Source organism: Panthera leo, chromosome D4, assembly GCF_018350215.1.
Source record: "Panthera leo isolate Ple1 chromosome D4, P.leo_Ple1_pat1.1, whole genome shotgun sequence".
Taxonomy (NCBI): Eukaryota; Metazoa; Chordata; class Mammalia; order Carnivora; family Felidae; genus Panthera; species Panthera leo.
Genome location: NC_056691.1, coordinates 71,619,816 through 71,644,887, shown reverse-complemented (window position 1 = coordinate 71,644,887; position 25,072 = coordinate 71,619,816). Strand labels below are relative to the sequence as shown.

At 38.8% G+C, this 25,072-nt stretch overlaps 1 protein-coding gene across 4 annotated transcripts in view; it reads left to right on the top strand.

Moving 5' to 3' along the window:
- The window catches only part of ECPAS (Ecm29 proteasome adaptor and scaffold), a 103,287-nt gene that overhangs the window by 3,622 nt on the left and 74,593 nt on the right, over positions 1-25,072 (top strand). For 2 of the 4 annotated variants that reach the window (XM_042914135.1, XM_042914136.1), the window contains exon 2: positions 20,793-20,923. In XM_042914135.1, coding sequence (XP_042770069.1) covers positions 20,793-20,923 — 131 coding nt within the window. Of the gene's footprint in view, positions 1-4,390; positions 4,547-20,792; positions 20,924-25,072 lie in introns of those variants that run through there. The other 2 variants (XM_042914134.1, XM_042914133.1) reach the window with 2 other exon arrangements.

Sequence of the window (25,072 nt, the reverse complement as noted above, 5' to 3'; positions counted from 1 at the left end):
AGAATCTGAATATTTGCTGGCTATTATTTTTCAGTAGTAGATGAAAATAAAAGTGAACTATTGGATGTCTGCATTTTTTCCCCTAATATTTTATTGTAAAAATCTTCAAAAATACAGAAAAGTTGAAAATAAGCATTTATATATTCACTACCTGGGTTCTGCATTTGATATTTTATTAGCTTTATCATGTATCTGTCCATCTTTCAATCCACCTTTACAATTTCACTTTAATTATTTTATTTTTTATTAAAAAATTGTGGTAAAATACACATAACAAAACTTAATCATCTTTATACAGTTGAGTGGCATTAAGTACTCAATCCATCCTTTTTAGATGCATTTCAGAGTAAATTGGAGCTATTTGTAAAGATCCCATTCAGTATTTCAGGACTAACATTAAGTGCTTTGTGTATATTCTTTTATTTGTCAAAGTAATCCCAAGGGGTAGGCAAAATTATTATTGCTGTTTTATGTAATGGAAAAGAGACTTTTTAGGTTCCCCAGGTCCTGCAGCAAATGAGTTGGAATTGAATCCCAGGTGTCTCAGACTCCAGTGTGCACTCAACCAGGCTTTAGGCTGTATTACCTCTGTGCACCGAGTGTTCATGTGGACAAAAAGATCTAGTCAGATGGGCTGCTAAAAATCTTAGCTGGATGTTACTATTACAATTATTTGACTACTGTTTAGCTTTGCTGTGGGGTGCAAAAGAAACACCACAGTCCACGAGTGGAATTATAATACTGCTGAGAAGAAGGAAGAATAACTGTAAACAGCTATGTTAAGGACCAAAATGTATGCTTACATAATATAGATAATGCTAAAATAATGCTATCTGTGGTTCCTATGTCTGCTATTTAGAGATGTATGGCTGGTAACAGTGGGTTTCTATAGATTTCAAATCAGCATTTTCTATTTTTGTATTTGAGGTGACATGCGTGCCATAAATTTAAATTAAATCTACAGGTGCTTTCAGTTGTATCTGCCACCGCACTTTGCAGGAGCTCCTGAGAAGCAGAACTGTTAGGTTTCTCTTTTATTTCATTTTTATTGATTGATTGGTTGATGAGTATCATTGACACATGAAAGGTAAGCAGGACAGTCTTGGGCTGGGATATCTTAGAATCTGTTATCCTCTCACAAATATCATGTAATTGTCACTTTGAGTCAGGTGATTGTAAAGCTTAATGTTTACCAAAAGCTTACCATGTGTTCTAGTCACTTTGTACATATTAAATGAATCCTTGCAGCAGCCCTGTGAGTTTAGTCCTATTATTGTCTCAGTGGTGGAACTTCCTTCATGTTACAGAGTTAGGACTTCAATTCAGATTCTCTGATTCCTGTTTATATGTTAATTCCGACTGACTGCTGTATTACCATCTCTGAAAGGGAGAATATACAGTTTATAACAAGAGCAACATGTTTCCCCCCCCCCCCCCCCCCCCCCCATCTTAATAGCCTCTGGAAGAAATCTGCTGTAGTGTATAAAATGTTGTAGTATTCTGATGTTTATTGAATAGAAATAGTAGATTTTTGGGTGAGATGCAACCACGGAGAACAGTTAGTTCTGATTGTTAAAGAGAGTTCTGAAATCTAGATTGTAAATTACTTGAGATCATAGTCTGTAATTTTTTTCTTTATATTCAGGGTGCTATAACTGTTTGGAATGAAATGAAATTCAGGGCAGAGCATGTGGGCTAGTTTTTCTTCTAATATCCTCTGTCAGTTCATGGAAAAGTTGACATTGTAGTTATATTGCAGGAGTGGATAGGGAGACTTCTGATAGAAGGAAGGAAGCATTTGTGACTTTTCACCTGGTCAGCAGTTGAGGGGTTTCATATTCTGGGCTTCATAATTATAGGGCATCCTTAGAATCTGATCTTCATTGGGATAAAGACAACTCAAGGAGTAATGGCCTGTAATCTTAAGGCCCACTGACACTATTCAATTTGACCATTTGACATAACCATGGGGCACTTCACTTGCAAAAGTTGGCCAGATAATCAACATGTCAGATACCTTCTGAGAGAGGCTCTGCCAGTGCCAGGAATCCTAGTGGCTTTTAGAGGATGAGATGTGGGAAGCTGTCTGTGTAGGTAAATGTGATTCTGTGGTCATACTGAAATAGCCCTAGAGACAGCCATCCATGCAGCTGAGCTGATCTTTGTAAATCAAACCTGTATGGTTTAAATTTTGGTTACTTAGTCACATATGAAAAGTTAAAGTGAAAATAATGATATTTCTATTTTTTATCAACTTCTGATTCTTAATTTTCACCCCATTCTGTTTTGAATTAAGCTTTCAATAAACTAATATTTAATAAAGGCCAGTGTCAGAATAGTTGGCACTGGGACATTCGAACTTGTTCAGAAGATAGATGTTAAAATTGTCGGCACTTCCAGGGTGCTCAGATGGTCTGATCCAAGTTTCTGGTCTCTGGTTTCAGGCCTGGCCAGTCTCTGCCTTGATGCTTGTCATCTTATGTGGCTTGTTTTCCCCACACATTTTCCAGTTAAATAAGACTTTAAAAATTGACCAACTTCTGGTCTTGTCCTCATAGGGCTTATAATTCAGTGTAGAGACAGGTTTATATATGAATATAAATAACTCATATGAGGCATAATATGAAAAATGCCTAACACAGTTCTTTGGAAATTTCAAGTGAGAATAGCATTCCAAGTTAAGAGAAAAATAGATTAAGCTAAGACATAGAGGTTAGAAAATGTTGTGCATTTTCAGAGAAAGTGTGAGTGAGTCTGATGTACTGAGTAGGCGTGCTATGGCTGTGTGAGGTGCTGGGAAAGGAGATAAAATTTGTAGTTTGATACTTGGCCCTTTTTACCTTTTATGTTCTTCTTACAATTTGGGATCTTGGACAAATAATTTTACCTTTCTAGGTCTCAGTTTCCTTCTCATAAAATTGGGATAATAAGAAATACTCATAGTGTTGTTATGATTAACGTATGTGAAAATGCACTGTCTAAACAATTAAGCTATATATAAATTATTATTATTATTCAGGGGGGGTGCAGTAGGAGATGGGGCTGGGAAGATAGGTTGGGACCAGCTTGTGTGGGAATGCCAACATAACTAGTTTGGACTTTGTTCTGTAGACAGAAGAGGACCATCAAAGGCTTTTAAGCTGGAGTGTAACATGAGTAGATCTGTTTTATAAGGATAACAGGTGGCCGTGGCGTAACATTGATTTTAAGAATCCAGAGACCAAGAGCGCAAGACTAATTAGGAGGGTATCACCGTGGCCAAGTGAAGGAAACATAGGGTCTGAAGTGGGAGAGTGAAAGTGGATTTGGCAAGAAGGTGATGTATCCTACAATCCCTAACGTAGGCAGAAATTATTGGCCAAGTAGATAAGCATTATTTAAGAGAGGGAGGAGTTAGAGATGATTCTAAGAATCTACTTGAGAGATTGCGGTGGAGTGGAGATTGTAGTATTTAGACAGATGTAGGGAGGTGGAAGTGGAGAAAAGAGAACAGGTTTGTGTTCAACAGAGTATTTGTTGAGTGAGTAAGTTGAGTTACTGGGGCGCCCATGTTATGTTGTTTAGGGAGACAGTTTTCAACAGTAACAAAAACATCTGGTGTTGGAGTCAGAGATGGTTTTGAATCCTGGCTCTCCTGCATTCGATTAATGTCCTTGAACAGAGGACCTAACTTCTGGGCTTTGGTTTTCTCATCTGTAAAATGGGTTAATAACAAAATCTATTTCACAGAGTTGTTATAAGAGGGGGAAGAGATAATACATATTAAGAACTGGGCATGGTGCTAGGCATGTGGATTCCTGTGTATAAGAACTTAGGTTTCTGAAGCTTGGTAGAGTGTGGGGGTGATGGTAGAGTCATGGGAATGGACACATTGTCCTGAGGACAGCTGTCTGGTGCTATATGTAGGGGTGAGAAGAAGACAAAGAAGAACCAGGGAAGGGGATCAGGAGTGCTGAGAGAGGGCAGAGGTTCCCAGGGTTATGAATATTAACCACTTACATCCTCAGTTGTAATGTACTAATAATGTGTACCTACTAATACTCATCTTGTAAAAATGTTATATAATTACACTTTCTTCTAATTTTAATGTAAGGCTTTGTATGCTGATGATTTATATGTATATGTACACATATACATATATGATAAAATAAATGTTGTATTGGTATTCCAGTTTTTTTAGTCTTCTGTGAATAATTACCAGTGTATTTTTTTTTAAAGTATTCGCCTATTACCTCTATACAATAAATTTTGTTTGTGGACATATTCCTTACTCCTCCAATTTGATAATCACTGTAATTTTTTTCCTCCTCATTTTGAATTTACAAAGCAGGGCATCAAATTAGATCTTAGCATAGAAATGAAAAGTGCTTTTTTGTTTTCTTAATGGTAGCTGTGAGTATAAATCTTTTAATTGTTTTCTTTCCTGGTGTTCTAAATAATAGATTCTTTATACAATTGCATGTGTACGAGTGGATGAACGTACCACTGGTGATCCAGAGGATTTTTGTCAAGACTGGATAAACCATGTATCACATTGATTGTAGAGGTTAGTAGTTCCTTAGTTCCTTAGGATGTGTGCATTTTTTTGTAGTAGCATTTAAAAATGCATAGGTTATCAAGTAGCATTTTCCTGCCAAGATCTTCATGGGTTTTTCTCCTTTTCTAGCTATCTTAAGAGAGTTGGTGAAGTTCATGTTAGTTTATATATTCCTGAAGCCTCTATTCTCTGTCATTGCACAAACATAAATTTAAAAAATCAGCAAGAGAGAGAAAAAAGATAAAACTTGAAGACATTGCTTAGCTGTGTGCACAAGGAAAAATCTATGAGTGTTCGTTTACAAGTGGTATTGTCTGCCACAGCCACAAAAGATGATTTTACATGCTGCAGGAATATTATCCTGGAGTTAATTGTTTTATTTGTTAAAAAAAAAAAAAAAAAAAAAAAAAAAAAAAAGGCGTTAAAAATGGCGTCATGATAGTAATTGGATATTCCTAATTCTGCCTTTTTGACATCTACTGTGATAGAAAAGCCACTTAATTCTACTTCATTCTGAGGCTGAATACGTATGGTGTCAGTGTCCTTGGATGATATTGGATAGTCCTTTGATTGAAACTCTGTATGTTCACATTGCAACTCTCTGATCTCATGAGCTCAATATCCAGTGAGTACCTGGGATTTTGTGGCTTCAACTCAAAGTTCATTTTGTTGCTGTCTTCTATTGCATTCCCCTTCCCCCAGTGCATTCTGTTTTTCAGTATGTATATTGCTGATGATGTGTATGATGTCTGAATTCATTTAGGTGGAATTTTGAGGGATAGAATGCATGGAATATTTTATAAATCAAAGTTCAACTTCAGAGTAAACTTTGGTTTATTTTTGCTATCTTCGTTCCATTTTAGAGAAATGGAAAATTGGGAGGTTGGAGGAATTGTAGAAGAGAAATGGGGACATTGTTCATTTGCTCCTAGATTCTTTCTCTGTCAGTGTTTTTGGGCCTGTGACAGATATGTTAATGAAATTAATGATCTACTGAAGGCAAGCAGTATACCACAAATGCTGGAATTTAAATAGTGACTTAAATGAGGAATATTCTAGTGTTTACACATCCAAATGAGCATCATCCTAAGTAATTAGCTGCTTTGGGTGGATCTTCACTGTCACATATTTGACTTTTATGTAGTTTGACCTCTTGCATGGTATATTGTCTCCTCTAAGCTGGCTTTCATAAGCTGAACTAATCTTTCTGTTCATCAGTTTACTAACACTGATTTCTAAGTGGACACCTGCCAGCTGCTGTTTCTGGGGGAAAGGACTTCCTTGGGAGGTGGGAGTGGTTGTGGAGCTTAGTGCATCTAGAATCTGACACTTATTCATTAAATCTAGGTAATAGATGAGGGCTTCTGTCTCATCACTTGGCCCAACCCTGCCAAGCTAACCTAGTCACTTCTTCCTTCCCTCCCTCTCTGTGTGTGTGTGTGTGTGTGTGTGTGTGTGTGTGTGTGTAGGGGGTAGTAGAATGTGTATGTGAGAGCAAGAGGGGGTAGCCTTGCTTTGGGCTATGCTGGGTTAAAGTAGCCTGACGTCATATGCAGGTGGCTAGGACTTCTGAAGTGGCAGGAGAAGGAAGACTCCTTTTCCCTTTCCTGCTCAGAATGTAGTCCATAGTGCATCCTGGTGCAAGGCTTTCAATATTGCACTATCTGCCTGGGCCCTGGGGGGTAAGACTGGTGGGCTAGGGGACAGGAAGATGGTCTGTCTGATTGCCTTAGTTTGGGGGTAAGGGGTACCAGCAGGGACTGTGTCAGCAGGAACCTTTTGCTCTGAACCTTGTTGCTTGCAGAGATTTACATCTGTCACCCCTTGGGGCTGCCCTGGCTGGAAGGAGGCAACTCTTGCAGCAGCCATGATGGAATGGGTCCTCTCCCCACCACCTGACCTTTATTGGTGTTTACTACTGGACTTCCTGACGTTCTCCTTTTAATTTAAAAAAATTTTAAGTATATTTATTTATTTTGAGGCGGGGAGGGGCAGAGAGAGTGACAGAGAGGAATCCCAAGCAGGCTCCGCACTGCCCAACATGGAACTCGGACTCACCAACCATGAGAGCATGACCTGAGCCCAAATCAAGAGTCGGACACTTAACGGACTGAGTCACCCAGGTGCTCCCTGACATTCTCCTTTTAAGTACGTTTGCATTTAATATGTTTTTTTAAAGGTAGAGAATGAGGGCAAACATCTTTTTAAAAACCTAGGAGTAGAGATCAAAATTGAAAGCATTACTTCTTGCTGGCCTCATTTGGATTTGGTCAAGTATTAGAGTCGCATTTGGTGAATTAAAATGGCATATAGAAATTAATAGATGATGTGGACTTTATCAGTTAGTATTTGGTTAGATTTATACTTCACAGGATTGATCTACCTGAAAAGATTATTACATATAAAATCTAGATGGCAGTTAGGCTTTCCTTCCTCATCATAGTTTTATTTTTTTATTTTTTATTTTTTTATTTTTTTCAATATATGAAGTTTATTGTCAAATTGGTCTCCATACAACACCCAGTGCTCATCCCAAAAGATGCCCTCCTCAATACCCATCACCCACCCTCCCCTCCCTCCCACCCCCCCATCAACCCTCAGTTTGTTCTCAGTTTTTAAGAGTCTCTTATGCTTTGACTCTCTCCCACTCTAACCTCCTTTTTTTTCCCCCCTTCCCCTCCCCCATGGTCTTCTGTTAAGTTTCTCAGGATCCACATAAGAGTGAAACCATATGGTATCTGTCTTTCTCTGTATGGCTTATTTCACTTAGCATCACACTCTCCAGTTCCATCCATGTTGCTACAAAAGGCCATATTTCATTTTTTCTCATTGCCACGTAGTATTCCATTGTGTATATAAACCACAATTTCTTTATCCATTCATCAGTTGATGGACATTTAGGCTCTTTCCATAATTTGGCTATTGTTGAGAGTGCCGCTATAAACATTGGGGTACAGGTGCCCCTATGCATCAGTACTCCTGTATCCCTTGGATAAATTCCTAGCAGTGCTATTGCTGGGTCATAGGGTAGGTCTATTTTTAATGTTTTGAGGAACCTCCACACCGTTTTCCAGAGTGGCTGCACCAATTTGCATTCCCACCAACAGTGCAAGAGGGTTCCCGTTTCTCCACATCCTCTCCAGCATCTATAGTCTCCTGATTTGTTCATTTTCGCCACTCTGACTGGCGTGAGGTGATATCTGAGTGTGGTTTTGATTTGTATTTCCCTGTCCTCATCGTAGTTTTAGTCTCAGACTCCTAACTGCAGAAGTCGTCAAAGTCCAGAGGTGGTCATCCTTCCTTCACTACCGCATCCCCCTGCCCCATCACATCCTATTTTTGTACATGTCGTATACTTACGCTTTTCTTAGCTGTTAGGTTCCCATTTCTGAAAATGATTATTTTGGTTCCACTCATGTAAGCTTGGACATGAAACCTACCTGTTTTCACTGGTTTTATATACACGCATGTGTGTGCACACGTGCACACACACACACACACACACACACACACACACACACCACACAATCCACTTTCGCAAGCATTTCAGTAATTTAAGTTAACTCTAGAAGATGTGAGTCATGGGGAAAGGCCTTGCTGTAGAGTGCTGGACTTCCTGTTCTTTCACTGGTCCTTCCTCCCTCTCCATCTTTTTCTCTTTTCCTCTCCTCTCTGTAGTAACTACTACATCATTCCTGATTTGGAGCAGACCAGTGCTGCCACACAATCAGACCTTCTGGAATTTAACCCACCTTTCTTTTTTTCTTTTTTCTTTTTTCTTTTTTTTTTTTGTAACCTTAAGCACTTGTCGTTGTATTAAAATACATATAGTCCCCTTTTCCGGAAATTCTGATGTCAGATACTATAAATTGCTGCCAATCCCCTCCTTTCTCTTGCTAGACATTAAATGTATAAACTTCTAAATGACTTTTTTAATGCATGAGGAATTAATATTTCATGCATTCAACAGGTATTTGAGCAATTACTCTCTGCAAGGGCCTGAATTAAGTGCCGGGACACCAAGAAAGTTAGGTCACAGTTTCTCAACCTGAGGAGTTCTATAGAAGGACAGAGTGTATGAGTGGGTAGTCAGGTGGAATCAGATTGAAATCGCACCTAGAAGAACTGCTTTGGTTTAGGGAAGAGAAGATTGGGCAGTTACATAACGTATAGCAAAAGACAGTGAGTGCCAGGAGAGATGTAGAAGAGGTCTGTGAGAGTTTGTAGGGCCCAAATGGTACGTACAAGTTGTGGATCATGGAATATTTGAGCTGGACCTTGAATGGGAGGATTTGGCTGTGTGGAGATGGAGAGATAGGAGAGGTTGGGAGAGTATTCCTGATTGGGGGACTTGGTTGACCAAATAATTGGGCAGGAAAACATGGCGCACTTAAACGATTGCAATTTGGGTGGCTGTTGGGGAGTAATGGGGTACATGGTTGAGAAGGTTCTTTTGGGGCTAGATTGGCCCACTCTTAGAAAGGACTCCCTCTCTGATCTAATTATTCACACTAGGCTTGTGCTAGCTGCTAATTTTTTTAATGTGCTTTTATGAAGGAAGTACTTCTTCCTTGTCCCCCAGTGCCCCTTTGACAAAGACCTTCCATTTGTATTTGGACCCAGTTGTAAGCTGGCTTAAGCAAAAACAGGGTTCTTACTATAAGGAATCAGGGAGTTTTATGGAAGTAAGAGGGGCCTTCAAGAACTAGAAATCATCCACTTCTTCCAGATGCTGTCTGTGCCTCTGTGACCATTCTTTCTTCAGACCAGACTTCTGATTTTGTGTTCCAAAGGATAGGCTAAAGATGCCCATGCCATATCCACTGGCTTATTCTCATAGGCCCAAGCACTCAAGGGTGGCTTGACTTTATGGTGCCAATTCTGAATTGCTGTGGAAGGTATGAATTGAGCCAGACCCATGTCTAGTAAGCCTTTGTATCATTTCCATCCACTTTCTCTGCTTCATCAGTGCTGCAATTTAACATGCAGGCATGAGCATTGTGTTTGGAGTTGGACTGGCTTGGAGTTTGAGCCCTAGCCCTGCCACTTACTACAGTTCTGATCAACATTCTTTTTTTTTTTTTTTTTTTTGTAAATATTTTAAAATATTTTTTAAAAAATTTATGTGTTTATTTTGAGAGAGAGAAAGAGAGCGTGTGCATGCAAGGGGCGGAGGGGGAGGGAGTGGGCAGAGAGAGAGAGGGAGGACTTGAGAATCCCAGGCAGACTTTGTGCTGAGCGTTGAGCTGGATGTGGGGCTCGAACTCACCGTGAGATCATGACCTGATCCGAAATCAAGAGTTGGACACTTAACTGAGCGACCCAGGTGCTGCGATCAACATTCTTAATAAATTTTAGACTGTTTCTTCATTTGTAAGTTGGAACTAATACTCCCTTCACTAAATGGTATTTTAGAGGGAGGTACTGCATTCTAGTGTGTTCTTGGAGGGTAAAGATCTCTTGAGGTTCAGCTTACGATTCTTTGTCTTATTAGATTGATGATGATGACCTTTGGCAAATCAGATCCAGAGCCTGTTTTTTTAATTATAAATGCAGGCAACAGTTGTCCACCTCACAGTGTTTTTTGAGGCTCAAAAGGCCATGTGAAACTGCTTTGTGACTGTGCGGATATACATGTATTAATCAGAAGAAAATAAATACTATTAGGAAGGATATTTCCTTGTGATATTATTCCATTATAGTTTAGTATATTTCTATGGTAACTTGACAGCTCTTTCTCAAAATATCTTGTAGCTGTAGAGTATTAATTGATTTTTGGTGCAGCAAGTGGTCTAGGTATTTTCAGATTTCCGTTTCAGTCACAGCTTCCGCTAACCCAATTTATGATTTATAATTTAAAATTTACTTTCACATTCAGAAAAAATAATGTTCTTTATAGAAAACTTAAGCAACTTTAAAAACATTCCTAAACCTGTTACCCTGAAATAACTGTTTTCTCTTTCTGGTTCATACAAGTGATTCATGCTCATGAAGTAAGATAGTAATGACATAAAATTAAGCCAAAAAAGAATCCTCTGAAATTCTACCACATGGAGATAACCATTACCTTAAATTTAGTAACTTTTCCTATTCTTTTTGATGGTATATGCTTGCTTTGCATACTTTGTAAGGAATGTTTTGACGTTCAAGTTGTTATGAAAAGATGATACATCTGAGGAAACAGATGTATTGCTGTTTTTTTTTTTTTTTTTTTTTTTAACTTTTTTTCTCTAACTGATGATGTAAGTGACAAACCAGTATTTACCTTTTCTAATCCGATGGAAAAGTTGCCTTTCTTCCTTAACTCAGAAGTCAAAGTTGTATTTTTTGGCGTAATCCAGAGAATGAGTGATTTGTGTAGATAGATTTGTCAGGAATAATTAACACGTTTTCAGAAATATCAGTGGCTACTGGTGGATAACATTGAAGTGAAGTCCTTGAACCTTTACTGGTTATTTCTGCTTTAGGTGGGGGTAGAAGGAAGGAAGGGCCCTTTTCTTTGTCTTTACATAGAGAAATGAAAGGCAGGTGAATAATATGGATTAAAGAATTATTTAATGAAGAGTAAATCAGTATATTTATTTTTTCCTATGTGAATGGAATAGTAGACATAAACTAAGCTGGAAATTGTTTTTTGTTTTGGGATTGAAGAATTTCAGTGTTTTTGAAATTATTTTTTCAAAATAAGTTTTTTTTAGAAAGACTTTTTTTTAATTTTAATTCTTAGCAGATTTAGGTTTAGGTTTCTCCTCCTCTGAGAAGAAAGCACAGAGATTTCCCACATAAGCCCTTGGCTCCCATCCCTCCCCCACAATTACGCAAATTACACGGCCTCCCCCATCACCATCACTCACCAACATGGTGCGTTTTTGAACCAAGGATAAACTACATTGATACGTAATCACTTGAAGTCCATGGTTTATATTACAGTTCACTCTTGGTGTCCTATATTCTGTGTGTTTGGACACATAGCCATGATTTTAATACCATTTCTTTTTGGCACTGAAAAATATTGTTTGTACCAGTTTACTTATCCACTCACCTACTGAAGGACATCTTGGTTGGGGCTACTCACCTACTGAAGAGCTTTTAAGTGTTAGCAGTTATGAATAAAGCTGCTGTAAACATCCCTGTCCAGGTCTTTGTATGGACATAAGTTTGCAGCTCCTTTGGGTAAATACCAAGGAGTGCAATTGCTGGATCATACGGTAAGACTATATTTAGTTTTTGTTGTTTATTTATTTATTTTGAGAGAGAATGCATGCATGCAGGTGGGGGAGGGGCAGAGAGAGAGGGAGAGAGAGAATCGTTAAGTGTGGAGCCTGACACCGGGCTCGATCTCACAACCTCTAGATTATGACCTGAGCTGATATCAAGAGTTAGATGCTTAACCAACTGAGCCACCAGACACCCGGGACTGTTAGTTAGTTAGTTAGTTAGTTAGTTAGTTAGTTAGTTAAGTTAGTTAAAAAAATTTTTTTTAAGGTTTATTCATTTTTCAAAGACAGAGACAGAGTGTGAGCAGGGGAGGGGCAGAGAGAGAGGGAGACACAGAATCCGAAGCAAGCTCCAGGCTCTGAGCTGTCAGCACAGAGCTCAATGCAGGTCTTGAACTCATGGACGACGAGATTAGGACTTGAGCTGAAGTCGACCTTTAACCGATTGAGTCACCCAGGCGCCCTGGACTGTTATTTTTATAAGGAGCCTCCAAACTGTCTTCCAAAGTGACTGAACCATTTTGCATTCCCACCAGTAAATGTTCTTATTTTCATTTTTCCATATTCTTTAAGGTGCATTTTAAGCTTTAAAATTCTGGTGTTCCTTGTGCTTATCTTTCCCTCGGAGAGTTTTTCTCCAGGGCGGTGATACACAAAGTATGGTCTGAGGGTGGGAGAATTATTTTTTGCAAATAGGGAACTGTGGAAGAATGTAAATTAACTATCATTGTTATTTTACTTAACATTTCTTATCTTAGTAAGATAGGATGAAGGAAGAGTGTTCCTTATTTTTTTCTGACTGGTGACAGTTTGCAGCTGGCTTACTTTGAGCAGAACTTCCTTAGGGTTTGTTACCCTGGAGTAGAATTGCTAGAAATTTGTTTTCAGAGATTGTATGGGTGTACACCTCATTAACAGTGAACTCAAGTATCTCTTGGTTTGTTTCCAGGTTTTGCCAACAATTGGTAGTTAGATTGGTAGTTAGATTTGCAAAGTTTTCTGATGTGAAAAATACGATACTGTATCTTACTGTGTTAATTTTGCATACTTCTGACAAGTGTAATTGAACATCTTTATATGTGTTATTTAGTCTGTGGGTCTCATCTCTGAATTGCTTGCTTATATCCTTTTTTATTTGAAAATTTTGGATTAATTTGCTTTTTCTTGATTTGCATGTTTCATTCTGTATTCAAGTCCTTTTCATTTAAAAACATCATTATTTATAACGTATCTTCTTATTTTATGGTGTGTTTTCTGATATTTTAAAATCTTAACCGATTAGTCTTTTATGTTTTGTGTGTGAGTTTTAATTATCCCTTCTCAGTTTTATTTTAAAATCTTTAAAATCCTGGGGCACCTGGGTGGCCCAGTCGGTTAAGTATCCGACGTTGGTTCAGGTCATGAGCTCATGGTTCAGGAGTTTGAGCCTCGTGTAGGGCTCTGGGCTGATAGCTCAGAGCCTGGAGCTTGCTTTCGGATTCTGTGTCTCCCTGTATCTCTGCCTCTCCCCCACTCATGCTCTGTCACTCTCTCACAAAAATAAACAAACATTAAAAAAAATTAAAAATCTTTAAAATCTTACTTTGTACATGTCATTAATCTACCTGCAAGGGATTTTTAGGTTATTTCTTTTCTGTATGGGTAGACAATTTTTTTCCAGTTTTCATTGACTAGTTTGCTTTTTCTTTCCCTAGTTCTTTAGATGCAATACTCAGTTTTCTCCTTATTTTTATATACTGCCTATCATTTCCTTTTTTGGATTCTCTTTCCTTTATCCTTAAATGCTATTGTCTTTTAAAAAATCTTTTTGTTTAAGGTTTATTTATTTTGAGAGAGTGTGAGCGAGAGGGACATGGGCAGAGGGAGAGGGAGACAGAGAATCCCAAGCAGGCTCCACAAGCGGGCTCCACACTGTAGGTGCAGAGCCTGATGTGGAGCTTGAACTTGTGAACCGTGAGATCATGACCTGAACCAAAGTTGGACATTTAACAGACTGAGCCACCCAGGTGCCCCTAAATGCTGTTTTCTTGAGCAATCTGTCTCTGACCTTCTATTATGTTCTTTCAGCATGCAACTAGCATATCCAAGTGTGGTAATCCTGTGCTACATCCTTGCCTTTTCCTTCTTAACTCTGTTTTTTCCATGGCCACTAAGCTCTGACACAGACTGAGGTTTCAGTAAATATTTGAAAGGGTGCATGACTGATCTAGCCAGAGTAGTTAGTGCTTCACAGTGGAAATAGGAGGGTACTGGGCCTTGAAAGAGGAGAGAATTTAGATGAGCTGGGAGAAAGAGGAAGGGTGAATTGCACCTTGACACATTTGGTATTAGCTTCTGATTTATAGTGTTGAGCTTTCTCTAGTGTTTTTTTCCTTTCTTTTTTTTTAGAGAGAAACAAGGCTCGTGTGTGAGTGGGGGAGGGAAAGAGGGAGAGAGAATCTTAAGTAGGCTCCACACTTGCTGAGCATGGAGCCTGATGTGGAGCTTGACCCCATGACCTCAGGGTTATGACCTGAGTTGAAATCAAGAGTTGGTTGCTCAACCAACTGAACACCCAGACGCCCCTTTCTCGTGTTGCTTTTTGACCTTTGAATTTGTACATGGTTCCATATTGTCTTAACTACCACTTGAATGAGACAAAGTCTCATGATCTTCTTGTGATGCTCTTAAACAGGGCTCCCTGTGTATGATGTAGTATATGTAGCATAGGTCCTTTTAGAAAATGGGACTATTGTTGCAGACAGTTGCACAGTATAGGCAAGGTTTTTTCGACTGAAGGTCAGAACACCTCATTCTAGTTCTTGTGCTGCTGCTAATTACCTCTGTGAACTTGGGTGAGTCCCTAAAACCCACTGTTTTTTATGCTAGTCTTTCAGTCCTCTCCAGCTGTGAATTCTGTAGAAATCTTTCTTTGTAGTACAGGTTTCAGGGTGATAGTTTCATGGGTGTTTATAATAATTCATTAAACTGTACACTTATATTTTGTGCATTTTTGTAAGTGTTTAATTTACATTGAAAAAGATTTTAAAAACCCACAGAAAGGGGGCACCTGGGTGGCTCCGTTGGTTGAGCGTCCAACTTCGGCTCAGGTCATGATCTCACGGTTCCTGAGTCTGAGCTCCGCATCAGGCTTGCTGCTGTCAGCACAGAGCCTGCTTGGGATCCTCTGTCCCCCGCTCTCTCTGCCCCTCCTCTGCCTGTTCTCTTTCTCTCTCTCAAACATAAAACTAAAACCTTAAAAAAACACACACAAAAAGACTAGGTTTCAAAAACAAGAAAGACTAGATTTCTTACATCCATGTGCTACCCCCCCCCCAAAAAAAAAAATTCAAGCTCGATTAAAGACTTGAATGAAAAAAGCAAAATCATAAGGCCAGGAAGAAAACATAGATAAATATATGTGTCAGAGGTCTCCAAGGCCACCCCAGCTTCAGTGATTTGTTAGGAGAATTCACAGGACTCAGCATATATTTGTATTCATGTTTAAGATTTATTACAGTGAAAGGACACAAAGCAAAATCAGCAAAGGGAAAAGGCACATGGAGCAAAGTCCAGAGGAAACCAGGTACAGGCTTCCAACAGCCTTTTCTGGGGAGCCCCAAAGGATGTGCTTAAACCCCTCTAGCAATGAGTTGTGACAACATGTGTGACATGTTGTCCACCAGGGATGCTCTTTAGAGACTCTGTGCTGAGGGTTTTTATTTGTTGTTTATGTATATATGTGTGTATGTAATGTATTTATGTATTTTTGTTTTATATAAACTCCTTGCTACACATGGGGCTCGAACTCACAACCCCGTGATCCAGAGTTGTATGTTCTACTGACAGGCATCTAGGCACCCCTCAGTGCCAAGAGCTTTTAATCAGTGCTGGGTCATGTTGGCATCTTCTGCCTAACACGTACCAAAATTCCAGATTTCAAGAAAGAAAGCAGGTGTTTGGCATAAACCATATTGTTTGTGTGAAGGGTTTAGGCACAGTGAGCCACTCTTATCCGTTCTAGGAATGGAGGGAACTGTCCTGAAACCCATTTCCAAATGCTCAGTCAAGGGCCAGCCTGGCAGGCAGGCATTTCTAAGGATAGCAGTCTCAGGCCTGCTCTGTTAACACTTTTCTGCAGAATATACTATTTTTTATAATCTTGGAGTAAAAAAGGCATTTCTAAGTATGACTAGAAGCTCCAAAGCCATAAAAGGAAGGAAAGGTAAATTTATATTTAAGAACCTAGATATGAAAAGCAAGTGCTATAGAGTCACAGGCATACTAGGAAAAAAGTATTTATGATGTGTGGGAGAATGGAGGAGATTTTTTCCCCAATATATAAAAGCTTTTACAAGTCATCAACTCAAAAGAATAATGAGTAATTTGCTGAAGAAGATATTTCAAAAGACCAATAAATATTTGAAAAGATACTTTACCTTAGTGATAAAATACGTATGAATTAAGACAACAGAGTGATCTTTTTTCATCTACCATATACAGCTAAGATTGACTACTTATAATCTTTGTAAAGTTGATTACTCAGTATAGGAGTGAGCATAGGGAAATTGCAACTTACATACGTTGCTGGTGGTATAAATTAGCACAAAATTTTCTTTTTAAATTGTTTTAAATTTTATTTCAAGTATAGTTAATGTACAGTGTTATATTAATTTCAGGTGTACAATATAGCAATTCAACACTTCTTTTTTTAAAAATTTTTTTTAATGTTTATTTTTGAGACAGAGAGAGAGACAGAGTATGAACGGAGGAGGGTCAGAGAGAGAGGGAGACACAGAATCTGAAACAGGCTCCAGTCTCTGAGCTGTCAGCACAGAGCCCGACACGGGGCTTGAACTCACTGGCCGCGAGATCATGACCTGAGCCGAAGTCGGACACTCAGCCAACTGAGCCACTCAGGCGCCCCGCAATTCAACATTTCTATACATTAGTCAGTAGCACAGGGTATTTTTCCAAAATCTGGTAAACCCGACGACACTCCTACCCTTTGACTTAGCAGTTCTGTCGCTAATGTTTTAGCTTACCGAAACCTGTGCAAGTGCACAGATGTATGGGTAGGAATGTTCTCTGGAGTATTGTTTGTGGTACTATAAAACTGGTAATCGCACAAATAGAGTGTTAGTTAATTACATTACTGTATCTATAGACATAGTTGCCATGTAGCCATTATCAATTAGATTTTTATTTAGTGCTACAGAAAGATAAAGTTTTATACATAGCCAAACATTTTAGTGTTCTTTGGTATTTAAAACCTGACCTGAATGGATATACGGTTCCTTATAATCTTTGATTATCCCACTGAGTATGAGTGTGTGTTTTATTACAGAATATGAATGTATTTGGTTGTAGGTACTGCTCTAGAACCCACTGGATGGGTAGGGTTATTTGAAATACAGTATATACACTATGTCACTATATTATCATTCTAAAATCTGAAAAGTTCTGAGACATATATTGCTCCAAAGGTTTCTAGTAAAGGATTTGTGTTAATCAAAAGGAAAAAAAGAGGGCAAACTGTAAAATCCTGTATGCCATATTCCAGTTTTTAGGTTAAAGTAACACGAATGTATGAACAGGAAATACTAGTGCATAAGCTGTTCTCCACATTTCACAGTGATTATCTGAGGTTATGGCAGTTCTTTAATTTCTTCATAAGTGAAAACAATTTGGATGAGTTTGTATACAATATGTAATGTAACTGGAGAGGATGGAACTTGCTTCTGACTTGGAAGTAGTATTTGTCTTACCTCAGATACTGTTGCGGTGACCTGAAGGATCTCATTTCCTGCAACTAAAGACTGAGTCTGTGTGAAAGATGAACTTAAGTTTTGGATTCCTTTTGAAGTTTCAGAACTTTTGGTTACAATCCTTCTTGTTTCTGAATAGACACTTTTTGGGTCCCAGGCCTAATTTACTTTCTTGAGGTTGTTTCCAGGGTTGAGGGTAAGGGCACAGAGTTCACATTCCTTCTGTGCCTCTAAAAACAGGATTCAGGGACCATACTATTGCTAAACCTTTACTTTTTATTTTCTTAACTTTGACAGGTTGATAAATTTCGTTCTTGACTATATCAGCACTTATTTACATTTATTTTCATAAAGCTTGAACATGATTAATTCCCTTTTATTTAAAGTGTGGTGTGTAGCTACAGATGACATACAGGTGTTAACACCGATCCCAAAGGCTGTAGGAGGCTTTTACTCTTCCTCAGGTGCACTTGGCCTGTTTTGGAGGGACCCCACAGGATGTTTGGGGCTGTTTTTGGCATTCCCACGTTGCCATCATAAATAATTTTATTGCATTTAGGAAGCTCCATTTTCTATTCTAGTGAGGAAGAGAGGGAAGTTTAAGGCACTATACTGGGAGTACATAGGAAGAAACCAAATGGTTATGTGAAAAATGAAGGAGACCAGATATCGCTTGGTTTTTTAAGCCTTTGGTCCAGATTCTCCAGGTCAGTTTGTTAGGAAGAATTGAACTTTCTGCCTTCTTCCACAGAACAGTTTTTCCGCAGTTTCTGTAGCTAAACTCTGCGGGCAGTTTCTTCTGACCCTGGTCTGTAAGGTGCCAGGCAGAGCCTCCTGTAACTGGCACAAATATGCGGAGTGAGCTCCCTGTTCCTACGAACTCCTTTCACTGCATAGAATCATCTAGTCTGCTTATTTCACAGTCATCCTGCCTGCCTTTCCTTGCTTCCTTCTTCCTTACTCTTTTCTTCCTTTGTTAGTCATTTTAAAAGCTAAACTTGAGACTTTATTTGGATTTCACCACTTTTCCCCATTAATGTCCTCTTTCTGTTCCAGGATCGTACCCAGGGACCACACTGTTTAGTTGTCCTGTCTCCCCAGTCTCCTCTGGTCTGTGACAGTTTCTTAGGCTTTCCTTATTTTTCATGATCTTGAAAGTCTTGTGCAGTACTGGCCGGGTGTCCTATAGAAGGTTTTCCAACCTGGGTTTTTCTGTTGTTTTACTGATAATTAGATGGAGAGTTTGGGTTTTTGAAAGAACATCACAGAGGTGAAATGCCTTTCATGTCACATCATATCAGGGATTGTGATATCCATGTGACATCACTCATGTTGTTAACTTTCATCACTCAGTTAAGATAATATTTATCAAGTGTTTCCACTGTAATTTTCCTCTTTCCTTATTCTGTTCTTTGGAAGCAAGTCACTAAATCTAGTCTACCCTCTCGAAGAGGGTGGAGGCAGAAATTAAGCTGTACCTCCGGCAGGGGGAAGTATCTACACATAAATTGTTTGGAATTATTTTATAAGAAAGTCGTGTTTCTTTTCCTCAGTGAATTTAATCATTTAATCATTTATATCATATGGATTCACGTACATTTAATTTATGCTTTGGGTTTAATACAATACTGTGTTATTTATTTTGTTCTTCAAATTATTCAGCTTTGGCCATATTGGAACTCTTTTGGGGTGGTTCCTGTAGACCTTTGATATGTTCCAGGCCTCGTTTTCTTCCTAATGTTACAAGATACTTCAGGTTCATCATGCTTTTTTTCACTGCTCCAGCCCTGGAATTAGCCATTTTTTCAAAGAGCCTGGTTCCTTTTTTTGAAGAATGGTGTTTAAAAACCAAGATTTGGGTGCAAGGTGTGCTTGCTGCTGCCAGGGTGTCATTGCCTCTAGGTTCTCTTTGTGTGTGTGTGTGTGTGTGTGTGTGTGTGTGTGTATTTAAAAAAATTATTATGGAAAATTTCAAACATATGCAAAAATGTAAATTCTTAGTATCATTCAGCTTGTACAGTTATCAGTTAGTGACCAATCTTGGTTTCATTTATATGGCTTCTCCTCATTTTCCTCACCCCTCTGCCCCCAATTATTATTTTTTATGAGTACTAAAATGAGGCTGTTACTTTATTTATTTATTTTTGTATTAAGGTATACAACATGATTTGATATACATGTACATGTGAAATGATTATTGGAATTAACATATCTTCTCATGTAGTTACGTGTGTGTGTGTGTGTGTGTGCGTGTGCGTGTGTGGTGAGAACATCTGAAATTTCTTTCTTAGCAAATTTCCAGTATGCCCCTGGTTATTTCAAGTAAATCCTGTCAACTATGTTATTTTATCTGGATGTTTCAGTCTTGATCTCTGAAAAAATAAGGACTCTCTTAAATAAAAATTTTAAATTGAGGTATAATACAGTAGAAAGTATGAAATTGTAGAGCTTGGTGAATTTTTATCAATGTATATATTTCTGTAACCATCACCTGGAATGAGATGCAGGACATTTCTAGCCCCCTAGAAGTCCCCTTAATCACCACTGGTAATTTTTAGAAGAACCTTTAAAAACAAACATAAACCACATTCCCATTATTACACCTAAAAAATTAACAGTGAATTCCTTAAAATCAGATATCCAGTCGTTTGCAGTTGGTAGGTTCCCCTGTCACTATTCCTCCTCCACCTTGTACTGTACTGGTTACTTGTTCAGTACTTTGTCACAGCCTGGGTTTTTCTGAGAGCGTCCCCTTGGTATTTTTTTTTTTTAACGTGTTTCTCTCACAGTGACTTTCATGGTTGCAAATGGTCTCTCACATTCTGGTTAGGTAATGCCAACACAATAATGGGCAGTGGTGCTGTCTTTGGAGAAACTGCATCATCAGTAAGATGGTTTCACCAAATATATATTATCCCTGGTATCTGATTAAAGTTCTCCTGTTTCCCTCTGCTGGCTAAGTCTAGAACATTTCTTCAAAAATTTTGTATTCTTTTCAGTATACAAATCCTTTAGAAAGAAGGAGTAACTTTGTATATAGGAGAGACTTTTGTTATTCTTGGCTTTGTTTTTCCTCCTTCTAGAGGTTAAATGACCGGGGACAGTTGTAAGAAAGTATAATTAGCTGGTAAACCTTTTTAGTGTTTCCCAGCTGGGTCAGAGTCATCTACCTACCAGTTGTGGTTAATTATGACTGAAGGATCCTCCAGTACAGAAAAAGGGTTAAGCTATGAAAATACTTAGTTTTGGTTGTGTTTGTTTTGTTAAGTTCTTCTTTTTTTCTTCTTATAGATCAGCTTGAACGGGTCTTTTTACGACTTGGCCATGCTGAAACAGATGAACAGTTACAGAATATTATATCTAAATTCCTTCCTCCTGTTTTGCTCAAGCTGTCCAGCACCCAAGAAGGAGTACGTAAAAAGGTATGCATGTTGGGACAGTGGTGGGAATTACATGATGGGTAAATGGTATATATAGGAAGTGAGTTTTCTGTTCCCATTATTGAAATCTAGGTTCATGATCCAAATCTGGCCTTTCAAAATGGAAAGTAAGTCTGGGACCAGCTTACGTGATTTAAAATAGCTTTTGTATGCTAAGCACAGCTGCATTTAGTTTCACCTGTACACTGGCATCAGTGCAGTGAAATAATTGAGATAATTATTCTAAAATATGTGGGGGCTTGGTCTAAAATCCATGCTCTTGATTCCAGTATGAAAGGGGGGAATGGGCCAAAATTGTTCTTTAATCAGTGGCTGTGAATAAAACCTTCATTAAAATTAAGCAAAATAGTTGTTTTAAACACCAGGGTATTGTTGTGTAGCTCCTGTTTTAGGATTCTGTAAAGTATTGGTACCAAAAGTTGGGTAGCCATCATAGCAAGATTTTCTTTCTTTCTTTCTTTCTTTCTTTCTTTCTTTCTTTCTTTCTTTCTTTCTTTCTTTTTTTAAGATTTTAATTTTTAAGTAATCTGCACACCCAGTGTGGGGCTTGAACTTACAATCCTGAGATCAAGAGTCACATGCTGTACTGACTGAGCCAGCCAGGCACCCCTCAAGATTTTTTTAACCTAAATGTTCTACAGGGAACATTTGCCCCCTTCATTTTTAAAATAGTTCAGTCTTCTGGTGTATTTATGCTAGATCTTCAGGTCTTTGAGCTGTCATCGGGTTTCATCCCTTGGGCCGCTTTGATTGATTGGCAATGGGTTCTTGGAGGTCTGCCCTAAGAGGGATTCTGAGACCCAATTTGGGTTCATTGGAGAAAGAGTATCTTTAAGAATGTCCGTTATGTTTGCAGGAAGGAATAGGGCATTCTTGTCATGTATTTGACATGCCTGTTGTTAACACTGCCTTGCTGAGATAAATATGTATTTGATCCTGTCACTGTCCTATTTAAAACTCTTCTGTGGCCTTCTGTTACCCTCAGCATAGCAAGGTATGATAAAAGGCACTTCATGAGTTGGTTTCTGCTTTCTTATTTAGCTCCATCAGTCTCGTTATTCATTTGGCAAATCCTTACCAGGTGCCTTCTACCGTATATGCCAAGTGTTAGAGACATAGTGAATGAAAGAAACATGTAGTTGGGAAGACCAGTATTAAACAGGCAAGGGGCGCCTGGGTGATGCATCTGAATTTGGCTCAGGTCATGATCTCACTGTTCATGGGTTTGAGTCCCATATCGGATTCTGTTGACAGCCTGGAGCCTGCTTCAGATTCCGTGTCTCCCTCTCTCTCTGCCACTCCCCAACTCATGCTCTGTCTCTCTGTCTCTCTCTCTTAACATTAAAAAAATACTAAAAAAAAAAAAAGAAAAGCATTCTATGAAAGAATATGTTTGAGGACTTGATTTAAACAGAATGTGGGGCATTAGGAAGGGCTGTGTAGTGTGTAGCCAGACAGAGAGATGGGGAGACCGTTGAAGACATGAAGGCCCTGTGCAGGCATTCTGAGTGGGAACAGAGTATGATGCCTTCAGGGAGCTGAGGACCACCCGCTGCATCTAATGTTAGGAGTGATAGGAGGTCAGGCACTGGGGAGAGGAAACAGTGATTCCAGTGGGCAGCGATTTGAAAGTTCATGCATAAATAATTTTAATATGTGAAATTTTGTGATTGATGAAAACTTGTATTGACTTTCAGTTGTGTAATTTTGGGATTCCTTTCTATGTTTTGTGATGCACATTCGATTCAACCAGGATATCCTGCAAGGTAGCTGGTAATTTGTGGATAAACTGAATGAAAGAGAAATTAAAGTTTTAGATTTCTAGTGACATGTCCTTAGAGTACATTTGCTATTTTAAGGAAAATGAGTTTTGTTATGTAGGTTCTGCTTTATAGCCAAATTTATGTTTAAACTCATTGGAATAGCTAAAAATTAAAGACTGACCATACCAAGGTTGTACTGGAACAAGGTTGTACTGGAACTCTCACAGATTGCTGGTAGGAGTGTAAATGAGTATAACCACTTTGGGAAACTGTTTGGAAATATTCTGAAGCCGATCATATGCATACTCCATGACCAAGCATGGTCATAACAAGCAAGTTATATATAAACTCAGTCCTAAGTTTATATATAACAGCACTATGTATATATGTGCACTAAAAGCATATCTAAGAATGTTCATAGCAGCATTATTCATACTAGGCCAAATTGGAAATTATCTAATGTCTATCAATAGGAGAGTAGATAAATTGTGGTGTTTTCTTTCTTTTAAAAAAAATTTTTTTTAAATGTTTATATTTATTTTTGAGACAGAGACAGATCATGAGCGGGGGGAGGGGCAGGCAGAGAGGGAGAAACAGAATCCAAAGCAGGCTCCGGGCTCTGAGCTGTCAGCATAGAGCCCGACTCGGGGCTCAAACTCACAGACTGTGAGATCATGACCTGAGCTGAAGTTGGACGCTCAACCGACTGAGCCACCCAGGTGCCACTCTTTTTTTTTTTTTTTTTTTTTTTAATTTTTTTTAATGTTTCTTTTTGAAAGAGACTGAGTGCGAGTGGGGGAGGGGTAGAGAAAGAGGGAGACACAGAATTCGAAGCTGGCTCCAGGCTCTGAGCTGTCAGCACCGAGCCCGATGCAGGGCTTGAACTCATGAACTGTGCAATCATGACCGGAGCTGAAGTCAGATGCTTAACTGACTGAGCTACCCGCGCACCCCTAGTTGTGGTATTTTCTTACCAGAGCAATGAAGGTGAACTGCAGCTCTGAGCGACAACATGAGTGAATCTCATATATGGTATAGAATAAAGCATATTCAGACACATGGGTTCACCCTATGTGTTCCATTTACATAAATTTAAACATGGTGTTTGAACTCAGGACAGTGGTTACTTTTGGGAAAGAGGGGTTGGTGAGTGGAGGGGCATGGGATACAGGGTTTTTATGCTTCTGATGTGTTTACTCTATGAAGTTGGGCCATGCCTACTCTTTGGGCTGTGCCCTTTCAATTGTGCACTTTAGCCATATGTTATACTTCAGTTAAAAGTTATTAATGAATAAATGAATATAAATGAATGAGTAATAAGAATTGGTATGCACAGGACACTATATACCCAAGGCTAGTGATTCTGTAGGTTTACTGATAGGTTAACTGTTACCTAGTTGGCCTCGGGGAAGGACTGGCTCAGTTGGTTTTTTTAATTTTTATGGGTTTATAGAAGATTTCAGATAGTGGATAACTAAACAGGAAATTAACCAATATTTAAGATGATGATATTGTTAGAAGAAAATTAGTCATTAATTCATTTAAAGTAAAAAGAAAAGATAAAAAAAGAAAGTGCAGGGTGCCTGGGTGGCTCAGTCAGTTAAGCATCTGACGTTGGCTCGGGTCATGACCTCATGGTTGGTGGGTTTAAGCCCCGCATCGGGCTCTCTGCTGTCAACTTGGAGCCTACCTCAGATCCTCTGTTTCCCTTTCTCTCTGTTGCTCCCTCTCTGTCTCTTTCTCTCAAAAATAAAATAAACATTAAAATTTTTTTGTAAAGAGTGCGTGATTGTGGACATGATTGTCTGTCACTAATAATGATTTCCCAAGAGTCCTTCTAGGAAACAGCCTAGATTAGATTGCCAGAAGAGGGCTATTGCTTTTAGGCTGCTTCCTGCTGTTTCTTTTCCTTGTTGGTTAGCTGTATCACAGGTCTGGACAGCTAGGAAGTTTGGATGAAATATGTGTGGTAATGCATGTTTCTAGGTCTCTGTAAGGTATCAGTGGTCCCAAGGATGTCTCGTGGAGACAGGCACTTTAGATGAATTGAGCTCAACTGGCAGTGTTGGGAGGGGTTAAACAGATGGGCTCTGGAGTCACATCCTGACTGTGCCACTTAGTGGCTCAGTATCTCCTTGGACAGGTTACTTCAGTTCCCTGAGCCTCTGCTTCCTCACCTGTGAAATGGGAATGAGAATACCACTTCTCTGGTTGTTGTGAGAATCAGATGGGAAATGCAGAGTGCTGTGCACAAGTGTGTTCTGTGTAGAAACTGCTTGATGAATGTCTCGTATTTCATTATTGTCATTCATTAAACGGACATAGATTATAGATTTGTTGTCATTTTTTAAATATAATTTTTAAAAAA